General features: G+C 37.6%; 1 protein-coding gene across 1 annotated transcript in view; it reads right to left on the bottom strand.

Annotated features, from left to right (window-relative positions):
• Positions 1-22,734, bottom strand: part of COL6A3 (collagen type VI alpha 3 chain) — a 130,821-nt gene that overhangs the window by 6,807 nt on the left and 101,280 nt on the right. The window contains exons 42-44 of the mRNA XM_082262044.1: positions 22,211-22,363; positions 17,992-18,162; positions 11,008-11,058 (exon numbers count right to left, since the gene is read on the bottom strand). Of these exons, the coding sequence (XP_082118170.1) occupies positions 11,008-11,058; positions 17,992-18,162; positions 22,211-22,363 (375 nt within the window). The remainder of the gene's footprint in view (positions 1-11,007; positions 11,059-17,991; positions 18,163-22,210; positions 22,364-22,734) is intronic.

The raw sequence follows: 22,734 nt of genomic DNA, 5'->3' as shown, positions 1-22,734 counted from the left end.
CATAACAAATAGCAATCCTGACTGCAAATTTTATGGTAAAGTGAATTCTTTTGCTTTTTTGTGAATAAATCAGCAACATAGACATGACTAACTGAAACAACTAGTCCATTTATTATGCTTTTTGGAATAAGGTTCAGGGAAGGGAATGACGTACATAAAACTGGAATACATTTTGAAAAAAAAAAAAAAAAACATTTGTTACAACATAGAAGGCTTGCCAGTTTTAAGTTCCCTGATTCTGTATTCAGCTATTAGAAGATATGGTTTGACTCTTTCAAGTATATGTGAAGCCATCTTTTAGCACAACACATTAATGTAATCCATGAAATGGTTTAAATTCAATCCCTATAATGCAATGATATTACAAAGTTGCTAAATACATTTTTAAATAGCTTTTGTAAAGCAGTCACCTGACCTCTACTGCTTGTAAGAGATAGGGACGGAGCTTTCATCTCACCATCAGCAGCTTCTGAAGGTAGTACAAGACAGTGAGCCCCATATAGGAGTTGCTGTCAAACAGTACAGGGAGGGCTGGAGTATGGGCATGTCAGCCACTGAATGTCAGAGACTGATTACTGGACAAAAATCTAACTGTGCTTTTGCATGGTTGCTACTGTTTCTTATGAGAAATGAAATGCACATGTCTGTCTTTAGTACCAAAGGCTTGAACCCATGGATAGCATTGACAGATAAGAGGTTAAAGCTGCAGAGGGCATAGGAGACTGGCGGGATCACCAGAAAGTTCCAGTTTACTTGCAAGAAAGTAAAATATAAAAGTATCAAGTTTTAAAAGCACTACATTTGATGAAAGTACTTTTTTTCTAGCCGAACGTACACTTTAAATGAGTTAGTGCTTTTTTAGAACTTCAAATGTCCTCCACTTGAACATTTCCGCCCCTCTATTCTTTATTACGCCACATGTGTAAGCTTTACAAAAAGTCAGGTTTCTCACGCACCACTTGAGATATCTTGATATGCTGCAAATGCATGTACATTGGATACGATCCACTAAATGTCAAGCCGTAGCTGGCAATATATCAAATTAAAATGAAAACCATATGTACTTAGATCAGGCTGAAATGACATCAGCCCCATTTGGTGCGTTTCCCACGCTGATTGGTTGCTCTGTTTTTTTTTTTTTTTAATCTGCGTTGAATTTGTAGGCCTCTGCTTGTTATCTAAGCATCCTTCATGTGTATCCAAAGCCCTAAATAGGAAATCGCTATTTCAGCCACTCCCCCAGGGAATTCTGGGTAAACTCAAATGAATTGTGGCGCAGCCATCTTTTTGCGTAATAAACCAAATGTGTAGGTTTAATTTAACACAGATGTGTAATAATCTGGAAATCTGAAGTCATTCATCCTTGCACTTAAGAACCCTATAAAAGATTAAATTAAATCCTAAAGCCTTCATTATGGAATTCTGGGTAAAACAATAGAAGGCTTGCATCTGTTGTATATTTATAGCTTGAGGCTTATGTACGCCTTATAAGCAGCTTTTAAAAATAAAATAAAGATGGCAGTAGAAGTGCTATGGTATATGGCAATTGCGTTCATTTTTTCCATATGTATTTACTTCTTAAAATAGTGGCATTTAAGTGTGTCTACAGTACATCTAAGAACAAAAACAGAATATAGAGCAGCTAACTGGTTCTTAGATGTGATGGCTGCATTTTTTTTTGTCTTCTTTTTCGATTATGTTCATCTGATAATGCTGTCAGTAACACACTTCCAATCCTAGGGTGACAAATCTCACTCAATTTACTGTGCCTATGGAGGAGCAGCGTCACCACCCTATGACAGGACTACAGAACATCTCCCCTCTTCTCACATCCACACCATAGAGGGGGGTTTTCTGTAGTCCATAGAGCTGAACGAGGCAGGGATGATAACAGGGATTGGAATAAGACTGCACAGGTGCAGGATAGCACTGAATTTCTGGTAGGATCACCAAGAATGTTGTTTTGGAAGCACTTTACCTTGTACATTCACCAAGGTAAAGGGTTTTTATGCATGTCTTTTAAAATACTAACATCACTTTTTTTTACTAGAGTATTTCTTAAATGTATAAATGGGAAAAATAAGAGTCAAAGGTTAATGGTTGTTTAACTCATTAAATTATTGTATATATCAGTATACCTAAGCCAGATGGCTAAATAATTAATTGTTGGATTAATTTTGGTCAGTACGTAGTTTAAATAAATACTTTGCACCTTTATTGTGTAGTTTATTGCAATACATTACTCTACTTCTCTGTTATTATTAGAATATCTAACAGAAGAACAATTTTTATTGCTGATGTCTCTAGTGCAGTATAGGGAAATTAAAGAAAAAAAATCTGACTACTAAAAATGACAAAGCTTCTTTGATCAAGACATCCAAGATGCCTACAATCTAAACCTAAAGTTTAACTAAAGGCAAAATGTTTTTCTTTTTAAGTTTTAGATAGAGTGGTGAGAGATTAGAACCTCTGTCAGTTTTTATTGCTGTCTGTGCCCCCGTTAAGGAGGTTCACCCTCTCTGTTTGTCCTGTTTACCATTATCATTGAAAGTGACAGTAAAAGATAACTCAAAACCCAAATTTTGGGTTGTCCCCAGTGAAGTAGTAGAAGGGAAATCCTCCACTGGGGACACTGGTTCTAGTGACATGGGGGCCCCCAAGGAATTCCTTTAATTTGCAGGGATTTCCTCTCACTTCCTGTTTGGCTTCAGGAAAGGAAGTGAAGAGAAATCCCGTCAATGGGAGACAGATGGCGGAAAAAAAAACGTACACGGGTTATAACCCTCCCTTGCTCTATCCACAATGAAAAAAGAGTTTTGCCTATAGTTCTACTTTAAATTTCCAAATTTCACTTAAGGGGAACTCTTTCAGTGTATCAGTTCTGAAACTCTTTCAGTTTTCAGTGAACTCATAATTTGATTTATTATAGTTTCTGTACTATATTCCCTTTATTTTATTAGATATGCAGATTTGTAGATTAACCCTCTATCTCTATTTCACTCCATTCACATATTGGTCAACTAAGATAAAATATCACTCACAGTGCCTTCTGTTCAGTTAGTCAGATCTGATGAGTGGGCATACTTTGAACGAACAAAAAGGCACAAGCATTGTGCTGCACTAATAAGCAGGATACACAGCCTGCATATGTAATTATAATTTTTTTAGCCTCCATGATCAAATATTAGGATGTGTTAATAAAATGTACATTAAGCTAGTCACATTTTAAAAAACCTAACATACTATAATTTACCCTTTATGTTATTCCTTTAGGGCTCTTTCACACGGTCCGCCTCCGTAGGCGGATCCGTGCTACTCAGCGGGGATCGATCTGCCGATCCCTGCTGAGCCGGAGGATGACAGCTCCGTCTCCGCTTGCAGTGCGGAGAGGGAGGTGTCAGAGCCACGCTACTCTCTATGGGGGATCAGATGAGAGTGGACCGTCTGTCCGCTCTCATCCGATCTGATCCGATCCCTGAACGGATGGAAAAATATGGTTTCCATCCGTACAGATTTCACGGATAGGATCGGATACGGATGGCAGCGGGTGTCAGCGGAGGTGTCTCAGCTGACATCCGCTGCCCCATAGAGCTGCACAGAGGATCCGATCAGATTGGCCTAAAAAACTGACAGGCGGATCTGATCGGATCGCCCGTGTGAAAGAGCCCTTAGGCAGTTAAACACTATCCTGTGTGTAGTGTTGTTGTATATGTTCATGTAGTAATATTAGTTGTTCACAACGTTGTTGTAAGTTCAAAGGAAAGTTCAAAGGAAAGCAGCTGTTTGGCTTTTCATTTTGCAGTCTAGGCACAAATTATTTTTATACAAGGCCAAATAAAGCCTAAGAGTTTTCATAGCTTTGATGTGGAAAAAAATAGAATTGTTGTTAGCTGTGATTGCCGTGTGTGACCCCAGTGGAACATTATTCCATGCTTTGTGTTCAGTTGACACTAGGTGAAGAATTGAGTGGGACTGGTGTCATTCGGACAAGAAGACAGTAACAGTATAAAAACCTGACAGAAGGTCTAACCCAGCCTCTCTCAACCTTTTTTTTATAACAGAAGAACCCTTGAAATAATTTTCAAACTGCAGGGAACCCCCACTAAAACTACTTTATTAGGAGTCAGTGAGAGGAATGCCCCTTACATTGGAGGCCAGTGGGAACAATTACCTTCTTACAGTGGTGATCAGAATGTCCCCCTTAAAGGCAATTAAAAAGATCATTGGCATAATGCTGCTGCGTCTGCCAAGTGGAGCTGGCTCTCAAACTAGGCACCATCAGATTGGGAGGGGGGTTGTCTATCAGTCACAGCTCAGGGAACCCCTAGAAAACTCTTGACCCATTATTCTATGCGTTGATGCTGTCTGCATCTCCACCAAATAGACTTCCCACAAGAAGTGTACGCAAATCAAGCGAATGTGGATACAGCATTTAATATTTGACAGGGGGTCCAAATCTTCCCCTCTATCTAAATGAAAAAGTTTATTTTTTTGGCTGTACTTGTACTGCAGCATGATGTGCATGACTATATGAATTGCTAAATGGAACTGTTCACGATCATTTTATTTTATTTTTTTTTCAATCAGTGTTTTAGATATTGTGCTTTTCCCAATAAAAATGGATTGTTTATTATTTCAAACCATCACTTTCTGAAATATATTTTCTACAGTTTATTGGTTGGGTTGTGTAATAAACACATTCTGTGGAGTTTTTTTCTGTGCCTGACAGCCAAAAGGAAGTAAGCTTGAATAAACAGAACCAGAAAATAAATCTGGATCTTTTCCTACCAAAATAGTAAAAAATTCAGAGACTAAAAAGGTTTCAAAACAGTAGTTACTTACTAGAGACCAAGTGGTTTAACTTTAACAGTTTATTTGAAAATAGTTCAGAGATTTGAGTATACTGTAATACTGTACATTCGTTTATGTACTATTATCAATAAACTGTTAAACCTTTTGGTCCCTAGACGGTAACTACTCTTTTGAGAACTTTTTTAGTCCCTGAATTTGTTTACTCTATGGTTATGGGCACTGCACCTTAGGACCCCAAGTGGTAAATTTGTGCACTTGTGGTATTTATAGGGGACTAGTATCCCCATTTCAGTTTCTTCTGAACCCTAGTTTTGATGTTCTATTTTTATGATATCTTTTCCTACTGAGTCTCACCAAATATTCCAAATGGTAAAAAGCCAACTAGACTGACTTACAAAAAAAGGACATAAATGGATCAGCTGTAATTAAGTGTAAGATTTAAATTGCAATGTTTTCTGTCCCGCAGTTTATATGTGTAAATGAACTCCAGAGATACTTTTTGCATACTCCAGAGCTTTACATGATAATAATTGATGTACCACTGATGGAACACATGATGGACGAGAAATTTAGCAAGCCTTACATTCTCTTCTATAATCTACTGCATGTTACCTTGTACAACATAAAAGTTTTATGCATTTCCATTTATGCATCTCTGTACACCAACCAGGACAGAAAAAGTATCCGGGTACCCAAATACCTACAGAGCTGTACTAAAAATGCATGTGCCTAATTACAAGGGTCCATACTTATATTTATTTTTCTATGAATTATTTATTCATAACATTTACTTTTTTAAATTCAAGAGCTGGCTATCATGTATTTAGCAGAACCTATCTTGAATAGTGGGTGCCTGCAAAAGATGTTCAGGTCCTAGAATGATTAAGGTGTAGCATATGATACAGAAAGGTGTATTTTTATGGTTAATAAATGAAAACATGTATTAATGGTGTATTAGGGTGCACCATGATTGTGGAAAGTCATTTAAAATAACTTTTCCCGAATACAATGTCCTAAGAAGGGCTACAGTTCTACCAATAGCAATGCAGCAAGAATGTTCCAAAAAATGGGAAGCAAGCAGAAAAGACTGTACATCCCTAAATACTGTCCCTGGCTTATGAGCAGAGTTGCACAGAGATTTGTACTTGACTGTTACATTTTTATGCTTTTAAAATTATTAATCAGTAAAACTACATGCTAAAGTTGCACCAAAGGGGTTCCAGGTTTGAACTGAAAGAGGCCCAGGTACATATACTGTAATATACTAAATTTATAAAAAAAATCATCAATATTTGTTAAGCTTCATAAAGCTGAATTGCATATGTATTGAAGTTAATATCACTTCATCTCAGTACTGGAAATCAAGAGCACAAAATTACTAAGTGGTTAGCACTCTTGCCTTGCACTTTTCAGTCCTGAGTGGTAATACCACCTGGGATACTATCTGTATAAAGTTAGTAGGTTCTCCCTGTGTCTGGGCTGGTTGATTGTTCCAATGTCATCTCACAATCTAAAACATATTGGTAGGTTCATTGCCTTCCCAATTTGCCCTTAGTATGTGTATGATCATGGTATGAATATTAAAGGAGGTTTAAGTTTAGCCAAAAAATAAATTCTATAGCTAAGTAGTGAGCTAACTTACCACGTGGGATGCTATCTGTGGGGCAATCTCTAATGAAAATTGTCCCATCTCATTAAGTCAGCTAGAACGTGTAGTAATCTTCTAAGCAGGGATGCCCTGTCCTCTTCCTGTCTCTTAACTTCCAGTGCTGCTGGGGTTAATAATTTCAGGTCTGCTTGAAGCTGTTATGAAAAACTTCTAGATGACCATCCTCTCTCCTCCTTCACTGAGAAAAGTTATTTTATTGCTTTCACTGCCTGGAAAATGATTTGTGAATGGGGAAGAGTCTGATGAGTCAATTGATCCATTCCTCCATTCATCGATCATATTACAGACAGGAAAATTAAAGATAAAATGTTTCTCAATGGTGATGGAAGGTGCAAGGGGTGGATTCTCATCTGGAACTTTTTCACAGCAGCTTCACAGAAAACCCAAAGCTATTGACCCCTGTAGCACTGGAAGTTAGGAAACAGGTTGGGGTATCCCTGCAGAGATGATTTCTACAGGAAGCGTCAACCTGTATGACAGGGGACAATTATCATTACAGATAAGTTGGCTCACTGAAGCTGTAGGTAAAGAATGTTTTTTTAAGGAAAGGCACAATTACATATAGCAAAGCAGAACTAGGATACAAAACTATTATCAGGGAAGCAAAATCTCCTATAACAAAGCTGAAGCACAATCAGAGAAGCACAATCACATATGATGAAGACGAAAAACAATGCCAAAACCGAAAACAAAGACACATCATACATAATGGTCAATGACAACAATAAAATACATATATATATATATATATATATATATATATATATATATATATATATATATATATATATATATATATGAAGACACACACACAACAAATATAAAATATATACAGTATGTATACTGTATATATATTTAGATATAGGAAGAAACGTATACTACAATGCAGGAGAAAAAGACAATGCAAGGCAATGATTAAGATGTATCAAATAAATAAGTACCAACAATGCTAACTGAAACTCCTGTTCCTTTTACATTGCTAATTAATTTGTTCTGATAAATATTAACTAAAGATCCTGTTGCTTGGTACAAGCAGTAAAGAGTGCAATGGTATGCAAAGTTCAATAACCCTAACTTGAGTCAGGTATGAGTTTGACATAATCAAATGGGTCACAGATAATTTGGATACCTATTGGTTTTTGCACTAAGCATATCGCACTTTGCCTTATTAAATAAACCCCACTCAGTGGGGTTGATTTACTAAAACTGGAGAGTGCAAAATTTGGTGCAAAATTTGGTGCAAAATGTGTCTTTGGTTGAAACTAATGACATTGTGCCCAGTAGCTCAGACTCTGTATATAGTGAAGTAAATGGCAGAAAAAAGGAGGGTGAAAGCCTTTGGCATATTCCATGATTCTTTGCTAACAAGTAAGCCCAGATGTTATGCCATTGTCCTAATGTATAGTTCATATCAAAAGTATATATATATTGTAAGCTCTAACGAGCAGGGCCCTCTGAATCCTACTGTATTCAAGTACTTGTACTGTCTACCCTCAAGCTGTAAAAGCGCTGCGTAACCTGTCGGCGCTATGTAAATCCTATATAATAATAATAATATATATGCTATATTGTCAAAAGTATTGGGATGCCTGCCTTTACACGCACATGAACTTTAATGGCATCCCAGTTTTAGTCCGTAGGGTTCAATATTGAGTTGGCCCACCCTTTGCAGCTGTAACAGCTTCAATTCTTCCGGAAAGGCTGTACACAAGGTTTAGAAGTGTGTCTATGGGAATTTTTGACCATTCTTCAAGAAGCGAATTTATGAGGTCAAGCACTGATGTTGGACGAAAAAGCAAGGTCCCTAAAGACATGGATGAGCGAGTTTGGAGTGGAGGAACTTGAAAAAACAGACGTGTAAGCGCTACAGTCCATCCACATAGTATTGGAATGAAATGTCTATAACAGTCCAAAAGTGAAAGGGGTCCAATGAGTAAAAAAGTCACGCAGCAACAAGCAGCTTAACTCAGGAGTGAGGAGAGAAATCTGGAGAGATCTGGAACAAATAGGAAAACAACAGGAAAGCGCTCTAATTGCAGACTGCTTTATTAACCATATGTAAAAACAAAAAGCAGCAACTCACAAAACCAGGTGTAATTAGGCTGTTATAGTATGGGATGAAGGATTCCTCTGGATGGTGCCGTCTTTCGACGTGTTATGCAATGTCGTGGAAGAACCGTCGGTAGCAGGAGGGTATGTGTCGGATTTCTCCTAGAGCTGTCCGGGTCCTCTGACAGAGCATCACGGCGGGAGTGGGATGGAAGCCACGGCAGTGTCACCCGGAAGCGGATGGGCGCACAACGCGTTTCTGAGCATGCGCCATGTCCAGGTCGGACATGTACGCTCTTTCCTCAGACCTCCTCAGACACCCCCTTTTGCTACCGACAGTTCTTCACTGACACTGCATGACACGTCGAAAGACGGCACCATCCAGAGGAATCTTTCATCCCATACTATAACAGCCTAATTACAACTGGTTGTTTTGTGAGTTTTGTGAGTTGCTGCTTTTAATTTTTACATATGGCTAATAAAGCAGTCTGCACTTAGAGCGCTTTCCTGTTGTTTTCCGGAGTGGAGGAACTTGACTCGCCTGCACAAAGTCCTGACCTCAACCTGATAAAAAACACCTTTGGGAGGAATTAAAGCGGAGACTGCCATCTCGTCCAACATCAGTGCTTGACCTCACAAATGCGCTTCTGGAAGTTTGGTCAAACATTTCCATAGACACACTCCTAAACTTTGTGGACAGCCTTCCCAGAAGAGTTGAAACTGTTATAGCTGCAAGGGGTTGGCCAACTCAAGATTGAATCCTACGGACTAAGACTGGGATGCTGTTAAAGTTTGTGTGTGTAAAGGCTGGCATCCGAATACTTTTGGCAAGATAGTATATATATATATATATATATATATATATATAATATATATATATATATATATATATATATATATATATATATATATATGTATATAAATTTATACACACAGAAATGTTTAAATAATCAGAAATAAGAAAAATAATAAGAAGAAGAAAATAACCAATCCTGTTTCAACAAATGTCTTTATGTTTTTAGTTTAAGTGATAGCCAAAAAACATAATTTAGCTACAACAAATACAGTGGAAAATGGACAAGACATTTTCCTGGGCATTAGCACTATTTCACAATGTGTGTCACCTGATGTACTTGGCCTGCTCCATATGAAACAAGCTCCCTGTACCAAGATGCTGGCTTTGTCATTACCTCTTCCTCATGCAAAAGTTCATGTGTCCCAAGTAGTGTACACTCACATGTGCTTTAGTTTATTTTTTTATTAAGTTTGCATCTGTTTGGGACTGTATTACAAATGAAAAGCAAAAACAGATCCATGAATCATTTTAATAAAATATTTTAGAAACAAGCTGTGGACTCACATGTGTGCTTTGCTTGCTAAAACATTTTCCATGACTTGGGAATACATTCTTGGGATGAAGAACAAATTTGAAGTAACAATTCCCCAATAACCCCCCCCCCCCCCCAGTAAGCCTAACTATATGAATACTGGTTTACAATTAACCTTTTCAAGAGATAGTGAAAACAATCCTCAGAAATGAGCATAACCTTCTCAATTGCTTCATGGTCTTTTTCAAAGTATTGTACTTATTTACAGTGTGTAACAAATCATTTCACTCAATCCAAAAAAAAAAATAAAAATAATAATAATAATAAAAGGAAATTAAAGATAAACTAAGACCTGCTTTATAACATCAGAAATTACCGTAGCTTCACAGTGTCCATTCAATAGACTTAGCACATGTGAAATAAGCGATAACTTACTTTTACCAACTGAAGAATGTTAAATTACAACTCTTTTGTTTTCTTTAAAAGCTGTTCTAATTCACATACCAATGCTGTACACCACACTTCCCTTTATAGTTCCATATCCCTATAGCTCAGCCAGGACTATGTGGTTGTTTTACTAAAATTCACAGTGCATAGCGAATGTTAGCAAAAAAAGATAAACCTGTATTCACTTTGAATACCCAATTATGTGCAAGGAAAAATAAACAATTAAGCTCAGAAAACATTATTTGGCTAACAGTCTATTCTTCCTTTAGTAAATTAAACCCAATATCTCTCTAAGGGGCCTCTATATGAAAATATACTAGAATATTTCTTTTTGGTCAGTAATTAAATTCGAATTGCCTTTCTGAGTTGAAGTTTAAATACGGTTTCTGGTTGGCTTCTTTGGCAGCAATGTTTTTTATTAACACATTTCTCATATTTAAACCCCTAACTGTTTTCACTTCGGAATGATAAACTGCGTGTTTATCTGGGCTAAACTAAGGATCTACAATGTCTAGGGATGTTTCAGCAATGCCCATACAAGTGCAAGAGGTTGAATCTTGAAGTGGTAGTTGTCTGATGCCTTAAAAATCAAAAGGCATCTTTAATTCACAGAAGTCCTCTTTTGATAAAGATGAGCTTTGTCTGGGTGAATCCTTCTGCGCCTGATCATTTGTCTCCTGACTGGGCGTCTGGTGTAATTACCTGCAAATGTTTTTGTTTCCAACGATGGTAGATGCATGGATTTCTCAACCACTAAGAAAAAGAGAATAGTTTTATTTAATTAAATGGTAAACTTGCAATTAACTTGGAAAAAGAGCAATATGGAATAGTGATTGAGCTCCTGTGATGAAGATTCACTTGAAGAAGGTTCAGAAAATGATGAGGGCCACAAATGACCTGCGTCTACTATTCTAGAAAGAAATGAGTGATTAGCAAAGCAAAACAAAAGACTTGCTGTTATACAAGTAACCTTGGAAGTGGAAGCAAAGATGTATTAGTTACTACAAGCAAATGGAGTATGTTTGTGAGTTGAATAAGCCTGCAAGGTTCTGCATTCCTTGTACCCAATCTGAGGTCTGGGGGGCCACATGAGGCCCTTTGGCGTGTGTCATGTTGGTCTTGGGGGCCCTTGCAGGTAGCAGTGTGGGTTTCCCTTAAATAGTTGCTTACATGTGAAGGAAAAACATTTTTTACAGTTGGATGATTGGTTAGATAGGTTGTGTTTATTTTTTTTCACACTTCCTTCCTTTTCCTTTTTTCTCAGACTTTTTAGAACTTAGAACTTTTTAGAATGGATCTTGGGGAGCAAAATGCCAAATTCACCATTAGTATTTTTTACAGGGCAGTAGGGAGCACTTGAGGGTTGAAGCAGTAATTTTTACAGCAGCTGTAACGTGATTCCTAACAGACACTTTAACAGGTCTTGAGTCTATGACTGTCTTTTGAAGCATGTCCCCATTCTCCAACGAATCCCATAGTATATATAGTATATAAAGCTATATGGGACTATATATAGTCCCATATAGCTTTATGTAGCATTACATTTACTGAATATTATACATCACCCCTTGGTGCTGTAGGGGGCCATACATGAGGCCCTATTATTATACTGCAATAAAATATGACAATTTATATAGGGGAAACAATGTTAAAGTATTTTGGGATACTTATTGAATACAAGTCATTCTTGGTAGGGAATATGTTGTTCTAAATAAACTCTGCTTGCGAGCTTAGTTGGACTGAGACCATGAACACTAAGGCTTCATGTACACAGGACATTTGAAAACCTCTCCTGAACGCTGGAGCTTGACAGCTAGTAACCGACGGTCAAAAATGTCCGTTTTGCTGCGTTTACATGCCGCATTTATGCGTGTTTAGCAGCGTTTGCGTTCAGAAGCGTTTTTACATTGTAAAATGGTCAGAAATGTATCCCCATTAAAAACACCTATAAATGAAATGCTTATAAACGCGCGTTACCGCAATTAGATGCATTTGCACGCTTTTACAAGCATTTGGTGTTTTAAAAGCCAATAAACTTCCGTCTGAACGTATTTTTTGCTTTAAAAAAAAGGCCACTAAACTCAAACTTGCCTCTAAATGACTATAAACGACTCAGTGTACATGGACAGATAAGATAACATAGAGGAGGGTTCAGGGGCTGCTGAAAAAAAAATGCCCAACTGCTCCTAAATGTCCTTTTATCAGCAGCAGTGTACATGAGGCCTAATACACAAATGACTGGTCACTAAGGCTTGCAAGCCTGGAATCACATCATGGCAAGAAGAAAGCACAAACAGGGTGCTGGGGTTAATAAAATCATACAAACACCATTTATTAAATGCAGCACATTTACAGGTTAAAATCTTTATAGTCAGCCTGGGAAACGAGCAGAAAGCCAACCAGCAGCAAGGACAGTCACAGATAGCAGCTGACCATGCAGCAGCGGTGATGGGTATAGCACCAATGCAGGTCAGTTAGGCAGGTAGACCAGTGGTGTTGCTGGTCTACCCACCTAATCAGGCTGACTGTAAAGATTTTAACTTGCAAATGTGCTGCCCTAAATAAATGGTGTTTGATTAATCCTATCCAGCACCCTGTTTGTGTTTTCTTCTTGCAGTGTAAGTGGATCCTTACTGTCACAGAAGCTGCAGAGGTGCAAGGCATCCTTCATCCATCCATCAGTCCTATTCATTGGAATTGTCTTTCATATGGACTTGAGGACTCTTTATTGCACTGTGAGGAGCCCTGTGAAAGATGTGCACATTCCTGTACCTATTATTGGGGTTTGTCTGAAATGACATTATTATGTCTGTTCAGAAGAAGAGATAAAGTGTTACTAAACTAAATACCCTGCATTCACTATATCTGGTCTCCGACAGTACACAGAACTTGGAGATGCAATTATTTTAGTAAATATAAACTGCTAAATACCTTTTCTCATCAGCAATAAATAGCAGTCTTGTGACTTCTATCAGTTCCTGGTAAAGCTTGTAGGAGCAGTTTTCATACTGCACTGAGCTGTCATATCAGAATCCAGGATCCCTGACCCTCTGTCTGGACAGTGCTGATTGGCCCTGTGCTGATCACATGCACTCTCCCAAGAAAAAAAAAATCTCTAGCAATACACACCAAACTGAGCATGTGCAGCTTGACTCCAAAGGCTCTGTCTTATCCAGACATGTTCTGTGCTATATTTGGAGGTTATCCCATTTACAAACCAATCAGGGTATATGGTTTTATATTAAGGGTATGTGGTTTTATATTAAGGGTATAAGGATTTTCAAAGAGGTTGTTAGTATCTCTAATTTTAAATTAATATAATTAGTGAATTGCTGTATACAGTGTACAAGCATTATTCTACTGCTGACAGATTATTTGAAAAGAATCAGGCTACCAAAAGCTTAAAGTGTACTAAAACTATCCAAAGTTATATATAGATTGAATACGCAGGGTAACTTTGAACTCATGCTGGCATATGGCATAAAAAAATTACAAACTTAATAGATTTAAATGAATATGGCAAATATGGATCTCTCATCCCAAAGCTTCTAAACAACTTTTTCATCTTTGCTTTAATTTTGATGAGGATTCTTCTACCAATTAAGATACTTTCCCATAATAAGTTTGACGTTATTTGTTAATCTAATGTATACTTCTGAACGATGGACATTACCCTGTTGGGGTAATGTCATGTAAATACTCATAACCCCAACAGGGGTTATCGTTCTTTATTGAAACTACCATGACACTTACGACTATTATTGTCTTGGAATGATTGTTATTACCTTATTGTTTGCTTAAGAAAACTTTCAATAAAAATGTATAGATAAAAAAAGTGTAGTAAAACTAAAGTTAAATAAAATGGCCAAAAAAGTAATATTTGAAAATAAGTTGACCCATACGTGATATTTCAGTTATAGGTGGACTTGGTGGACTAAATCAGTCCCTGGCCTCTTACGAGATCTTTTTGACAAAGCTTCTGAGTCTGTTCCTGTTCATCTGAGACTTTTGGGTGTTTCTGCGCACACTGCGTGTTCTAGGTCATCCCGTTACAGTCTGCATATTTGATCTAAATTCCTTAAAGTGGATGTTAACCCCATTGATTAAATCTGACCTGGACACATATACAGTATCTGTATTGTTTACCTATCTCTCTCCAAAGACCTAAGTCCTGTGTCTTTCTGCTGCTACATTCCTCTGTTATCAGCATGATAACTTCTGACAAGTTCTCCGACACAGAAGATAAAAGCATAAAAGCAGCTGAAAATTTGTGTTGGGGAAGGGACTTAGAGACAGATAAGCAGAGAGCTTGTCTATTTAAAATACAGTGGGTACGGAAAGTATTCAGACCCCCTTAAATTTTTCACTCTTTGTTATATTGCAGCCATTTGCTAAAATCATTTAAGTTTATTCTTCTTCCTCATGAATGTACACATAGCACCCCATACTGACAGAAAAACACAGAATTGTTGACATTGTTGCAGATTTATTAAAAAAGAAAAACTGAAATATCACATGGTCCTAAGTATTCAGACCCTTTGCTGTGACACTCATATATTTAACTCAGGTGCTTTCCATTTCTTCTGATCATCCTTGAGATGGTTCTACACCTTCATTTGAGTCCAGCTGTGTTTGATTATACTGATTGGACTTGATTAGGAAAGCCACACACCTGTCTATATAAGACCTTCCAGATCACAATGCATGTCAGAGCAAATGAGAATCATGAGGTCAAAGGAACTGCCTGAAGAGCTCAGAGACAGAATTGTGGCAAGGCACAGATCTGGCCAAGGTTACAAAAAGATTTCTGCTGCACTTAAGGTTCCTAAGAGCACAGTGGCCTCCATAATGCTCAAATGGAAGACGTTTGGGACGACCAGAACCCTTCCTAGAGCTGGCTGTCTGGCCAAACTGAGCTATCGGGGGAGAAGAGCCTTGGTGAGAGAGGTAAAGAAGAACCCAAAGATCACTGTGGCTGAGCTCCAGAGATGCAGTCAGGAGATGGGAGAAAGTTGTAGAAAGTCAACCATCACTGCAGCCCTCCACCAGTCGGGGCTTTATGGCAGAGTGGCCCGACGGAAGCCTCTCCTCAGTGTAAGACACATGAAAGCCCGCATGGAGTTTGCTAAAAAACACCTGAAGGACTCCAAGATGGTGAGAAATAAGATTCTCTGGTCTGATGAGACCAAAATAGAACTTTTTGGCCTTAATTCTAAGCGGTATGTGTGGAGAAAACCAGGCACTGCTCATCACCTGTCCAATACAGTCCCAACAGTGAAGCATGGTGGTGGCAGCATCATGCTGTGGGGGTGTTTTTCAGCTGCAGGGACAGGATGACTGGTTGCAATCGAGGGAAAGATGAATGCGGCCAAGTACAGGGATATCCTGGACAAAAACCTTCTCCAGAGTGCTCTGGACCTCAGACTGGGCCGAAGGTTTACCTTCCAACAAGACAATGACCCTAAGCTCACAGCTAAAATAACGAAAGAGTGGCTTCACAACAACTCCGTGACTGTTCTTGAATGGCCCAGCCAGAGCCCTGACTTAAACCCAATTGAGCATCTCTGGAGAGACCTAAAAATGGCTGTCCACCAACGTTTACCATCCAACCTGACAGAACTGGAGAGGATCTGCAAGGAGGAATGGCAGAGGATCCCCAAATCCAGGTGTGAAAGACTTGTTGCATCTTTCCCAAAAACACTCCTGGCTGTATTAGATCAAAAGGGGGCTTCTACTAAATACTGAGCAAAGGGTCTGAATACTTAGGACCATGTGATATTTCAGTTTTTCTTTTTTAATAAATCTGCAACAATGTCAACAATTCTGTGTTTTTCTGTCAGTATGGGGTGCTATGTGTACATTCATGAGGAAGAAGAATGAACCTAAATGATTTTAGCAAATGGCTGCAATATAACAAAGAGTGAAAAATGTAAGGGGGTCTGAATACTTTCCGTACCCACTGTAGATCTGCTATTTGCTTCATTCCTCTGCCTATGTAGATGGGGGGGGGGGGGTGTGCCTTTCCTCCAATCAGCTCACACACAATGTATGCCTAGACTCCCCTTCCACTGCCGAATGAGGAAACAAAATTTGTAACACAATGTGCACATTCTAAAGAATATAGAAAGCTGAAGACAGCAGATATACATGTAAATTTTATGTAGGGAGATTTATCATATCTCTGTGTATCATCTGCGACTGTTCACTTCACTGGGTATATGTGGGTATTTACATCCACTTTAACCTCCCTGGCGGTATGATTCTTTTGGATTTTAGGTGCTGAAAGCGGTACCATTATTTTGCATGTAATTCTTGTGAATGAGCAGCCCAAACCAACTGTATACATTTATTATATATATATTATATATATATATATGTATGTATACATATATTATATATATATATATATATACGTATATATATATATATATATATATATATATATATATATATATAATGTATACAGTTGGTTTGGGCTGCTCATTCACAAGAATTACGTATATATATATATACGTGTGTGTATATATATATATATATACGTGTATATATATATATATATATATATATATATATACGTATATATATATATATATATATATATATATATGTATATATGTATATACGTATATATATATATATATATATATATATACTGTATATATATATATATATATATATACACATATATTTACATAAAAAGTACAGTAAAACTGCAGGAAAGGGCACTGGGGGGCAATGTAATGTGATTTTATTTTATTTTGAATGGTATCAGTGTGTTTGGTGTGTTTTTACATTTGAATTTGCCGCCGGTTCCACCCCCCGGCGGACGTCACGTCGCCGGAGACGGAAGCCGGGGCTCACAGACGATCGGGAGGAAGCTCCGCCGCCGCATACCGCCCGCATTCTTCGCTGGATCCCGGAGAAAAGGTAAGTAAAACCTCTTCCAGCATCCAGTGATCTTCCAAAAGCGGTAACCCCGAGTGTGGCTCGGGGTTACCGCTTTTGGCTCTAAAATCTAACCCCGAGGTTAAGGAAGGGTAAGACCCGTTTATAATGGGGATATTTTGTCAAGTGGCTTAACTCTCCATTATCTTCTAAAAAAACAGAAATATTAATTATTAGCTGAGTGACCTTTCACTGTTTCATATAGTGATATATTGTGGATCCATCCTTAATAATTATGAGATAGTTGGGATCAGAAGAAACTAAATGGATTGAATGAACATTGGAATCATTATATATATATACCATCACTTTTTGGATTCAGCTTTCACATTTTCTTGGGATTTTAGAGTAACATCAAAGAGGAACAAAATATTATTTATAGCCGTAGTTACTTGATGCTGCAGCAGAAACAGATGGGAAGTCCTAAAAAAGCAATGGATTACCCTTTGAATTAGTGCAGCCTTCTGCCTGAAAGCAATTTAAAGTTGTGATTTTGTACTATGAATTTTATGTCTTGCCCTGTTGATGAAGATGGCTGACGGGTTATGGCGATGAATGTCTTTCATGCTTTCATGCAGAACAAACAAGATTATAGTGAAAGAAAAAGATGGAATCCTTCATTGTGTCTGAAGTTGCTGTAAGATATAAAGCCTGTTGGAAGGAAAGTGTTTTCAGAAATTAAAACCGTTATTTTGAAAGAGGAATGAACAGTAGATCAGTTGCCCTGAGTCTGATACTTACATGTCTTTTGACACCTACTGATGCATTCAGCTTCTGTGTCAAATCTATTTGCATTGCCACCACACCCACCATACCAAATCTGGGTGCAAATCTCGTTTGTCTTGTCAAAGAACCACTTAACCTCATTCTCCTTGCATTGGGTGCCCATGTCCAGATCTAGTTCACAAGGATCTGTTAAAGTGGAATTTCAAAGAGTGTCTAGAGTTACAAGGTGAACAGATGGACACTGGGCATACCTGAAGGTTGACCATGGTCCTTTTGTCCTGTTAATATTCGAGCGAGAACTAAAAAATGTTGACCTTTTGGACTTCTTATTAATCAAACTATTCAAAGAGCTCTGAGTGTCAATATGAATTGTATTTTACTTTCAGCATTTACTGAGATATATTATAATCTGCAGTCATGTAAAACTAGACCATAGCTGTACTTCCAAGTCAAGTAATGAGCATTATAGTACAGCCAAAGCAAGTTATTCCAATGTATGCTTAATGCGTTTTTGCTACAATAAAATATTCTTGAATGTAATCTTCACACTAAATTTTAGGCACATTTTTCTACATACTAAAATTAGGTGGGTTGTTTATTTCAAAATATAAAGTGTTTACTTAGCAAAGTGAATGTTCACTGAGGTTATTAAAGTAAAGCTTGAGTTCACTTTGAATATCCAAATTATGTGAATGGAAAATAAAAATCAGGATTTTTTCATATACAGTACATCCCTGGATGATTGAAACAAATCCAACTTTGCTTTATCTCGTAAATCTATTTAACGTTCACTGTGCAAAGTAAACATTTTCAATACCTCACCCCCCAATAACTACACATTGTACTTTTATAACATGATATATATAGAAGCATAAGTATATTTCATCTGAACATGTGTGATTTATATGACTGGCTGTGTAAAACTGTGTTCATAGTGTTTTTAAAATCTAACATTCTTATTAGAACAGCTGATGGAATTGACACTGTTGGGTAAATGTTGAAACAGAGACTTTATAACCAAAAAGACATTTTTTTAGAAACCTAAACAATCTTAACATCCACATTTGACTATATAACTACTTTTAAGCCTAATTTCTGAAATGTTTACTACTTGTGAACTACAATGAGTATGTTTTTAAAGATTAGTAACATCTATCTAATCGCAAATGTTTCTATAGGATAGCAACAAAATCACTGGGGTTGATTTACTAAATCTAGAGAGTGCAAAATCTGGTGCAGCTCTGCCTAGAAACCAATCAGCTTCCAGTTTTTTTTGTCAAAGCTTTATAGATCAAGCTGAAGTTAGAAGCTGATTGGCGACTATGCAGAGCTGCACCAGATTTTGCACTCTCCAGTTTTAGTAAGTCAAACCCAGTGACTCAAGACTTCATTTTAAATAGTGGCCTTTGCTGAAGTATTAATCACTGGTTGTCCAAGTGAGATGCAGAACAAGCTGAGAACCTATTCAGAAGGAAATACAGATTTTTCTTTGAATTTGCATGTATTATTTAACAAAAACAAATAAGTCAGTAAACCAGTTTTTTGGTGCTTGTTAAGCTTGTGTTCACCCCTAGTCAGGTTTGAACACGTTCACAGTGATGTATAGAAGATTCAGAAAATTTAGAAATTGCTTTTAGTGCATATAAAAGATTTTTTTTATTAATGCCAGTGCAATTATTTTTAAAGGGCTGGACCAAGAAAAAATTTAATAACGGTAAATTAAAGTGTTTGTAAAGCCACAGTGTGGTTTGTTTACTTAAGCTAGAGAGGGAGTCACAATTCTGCAGGGGAACTTCCAGGTTTTATTGTTAAAGCTTAATTAAACAAGCTGAATTGGAACACATTTTGCCCTCTCCAGTTTTATTAAATACACCCCTATGTGACTTTACATTTTCCCCTCCAGAGCATGCTGCCACCAACAATAGTGTAAGTGTTTTTTAAATCAAAAGGCTAAAAAACTTTTCTCACATTGCAGTGGTGCGGTTACGTGATCCCCCTCCGGTCGTCTTCCCAGATCTATGGAGAGAAGTGGGAAGGGCTGAGATTCCCCTGTGATGTCAGCCGGCCAGCACAGGGGGATCATGTGTCCACACAGCTGTGGTGTGGGAAAAGGTATTTTGCCTTTTCATTAAAAAAAAAAACATATACACTATTGTTAATGGCAGCATAAAGCGGATGGAATACATGTATATTTGCTGCATTATGCATTTTAGTGGGGGGAGGGGGAGAGGAGAGAGACTGTCACTGCAGAGCAGCGGTATGACGGAGGCGCGTAAACTGACCACAGTAATCATGGATCAGCAGCCATGATTACCATGGTCAGCACAGATAGGGGGACACAGGAACTGGCAGGATCAACCAGGTATATTACAAGATAGGAAAATAAAAATTACACAGGACAAGAACAGTGCTATAGAGAATGCCTTAAAGGAACAGAATCTTAGTTTTTTGTTTTTTTTTAAGGTTACAACCACTTTAACTTTTGGCTTGGTAGAAATAGGAGCCACATTTTTATACAATTTTCAATAAAAGAGCATACCACTGACTTGCAACTAACTCTAACAATTAACCTCCCTACCTTTACCCTTAGCACCTTTAGAATTTAACCCCCTAACACTTAGGGGTCTATTTGTGCACAAATTGTGGTGGGAATGTCTCAAGCACTTTACAGCTGTTAGTTATAGTCTCTGTAATTTGCCTTATATGTTAACTTGCTATGATTGTCAGCACTATCTAATGGCCATAATTCAGTATTTACTGTACCTGAAATGACTTTATAAGGTACAGTATCAGGAAAATTATGCATTAAGACCACTGGATGGAGCTGACATTTACAGGAAATAAAAATATTAGGGAATGTTTACTTGTTGTGATGGCTGTGTAAATGCTTGGGACATTCACACAGCAATGTATTTATAAGAGGACCCCTTAATTTGAATTATTCACCTATGCCTAAAATATTATGCCTTAACACATACCCTAACACTAAATCCAAACCTTTGCCTAACCTAGAAAGCTTAACCCTTTCTGTAATACCTAAATTAAAGTGGTTGTAAACCCTCACATATACGCAGTGAAGTGAATAACCTCAGATGATATACAGAGATGAAACAAATCCTCCTACATAAGTTTTACTTGTTTATTTGCAGTCTTCTCTTGTCTACAAGCATGTAGTGAAAGGATATTTCCCAATGTATGGGAATTCCCCTCTTAGACCATTGGCAGGGTAACAAGTGCTCCCATTTAATAATTTTCATTCCACTCCTTTTCTGGTGGCAACTCAACATTTTGGATTTACCCTCGACTTCAATAGTGATCAGGGCAATTAGAGAGAGTGAATCTCTGTAATGGGGAAAAAAGCAATACCAACATAAATGGTGTTCTATCCTTTCACCACTCTATCTGAAACAAATAAAAAATACTATTGCCTGTGGCAATACTTTATTCTAATCCTAACACTTAAAGAGGTTGTAACCCAAAAAAAAAAACATGTTCGCTTATAGCAGGTTAAACAGCATAGTGCTTATGCTGTGTAATCTGTCCCTCTCTAAGCTGTAAAAAACCTGGTTGATCCTGCCTGTTCTTGTGCCGCCCTTAGTGTGCTGACCATGGTAATCATGGCTGCTTATCCATGATACTGTTGTCAGGTAATGAGCCTCCTTTTATACAAACATGTACACAGTGTAGGATAGATTGATAGAGCAGAGGGGCTGGCAGTAATATTTCTTTACATTTAGCTCCATACCACCCAAGTAGCCTAAAGCAATCCCTTAAAATGAACCTCTTAAGCCTAACCCTAACTATACTCATAATCTTTTCCAAACGTTTTAACAAATGTACCAAAACTATTGTTGCTGAAAACTAGTAGTCCAGCACCAAAATCTGTTTGCTCTTGGCATTAAAATGTTCTGTTCTCTTTAGCATTATATTAAACATTAGTCTTGATGCGGATCGTCTCACAAAAGGAAGGTACTTTCCCTAAGACAAGAAAAACATTTTTTTTTTACAATTTAAAATTCTCTGTAGCCACATACTTCATAGACTGACAGCTGAATGCCTTCAACACCAAAATTACAGCAGTATACAGTATGTTCCTTTTGGCTATTAGTTGAGCCATGAGGTCTTCTATGAAAGTTGAAGTGTTGTTTATTTCTTTCATTCAATAATTTGCTGCCATATAACAAGCTTAGCTCCCATGTTTATAGCATTTTTTAGCCTATTTCCCCACACTTACCTATTTCAGGGCTGTTCAGTGGTTCTGTGGTCACTGCTGTGTCAGAGCTCATCACAACCTCTGGCACTATAACCTCTGGCACCACAACCTCTGACACTACATCCTCTGGCACAACTTTTGGCACCAAAACTTCAGGCTTGGGTTGGGATTCACCTGTAGAGAAGACACAAGTCATATTAAAACTTGTTGTGTGTGTCTGTGTGTGGCACGGAAAAGTCTATCTTTTTTTAAAAAAATGTATATATTTTTAAAATGTTCTATGTTTTTCTGCTGTCAATTTAATATAACATATTATTTCATTGTATCTGTTTGAATTTCCTCTAAAATGTTCCAGGTGTCATTCTAGAACAGAAGCATAATGTATGGGAAGACCGGAAGGATTTGCCCCCTTAATGACCAAGCCCTATTTTGCGATTCAGAACTGCTATTTTAATGGACAATTGCGCGGGCGTGCGACGCTGTACCCAAATAAAATTGACGTCCTTTTTTTCCCAAAAATAGAGCTTTCTTTTGGTGGTATTTGA

The sequence above is a fragment of the Pelophylax lessonae genome, assembly GCF_965119305.1.
Source record: "Pelophylax lessonae genome assembly, chromosome: 6".
NCBI lineage: Eukaryota > Metazoa > Chordata > Amphibia > Anura > Ranidae > Pelophylax > Pelophylax lessonae.
The sequence above is the reverse complement of the archived record's forward strand: the minus strand, read 5'-3'. Positions and strand labels throughout refer to the sequence as shown.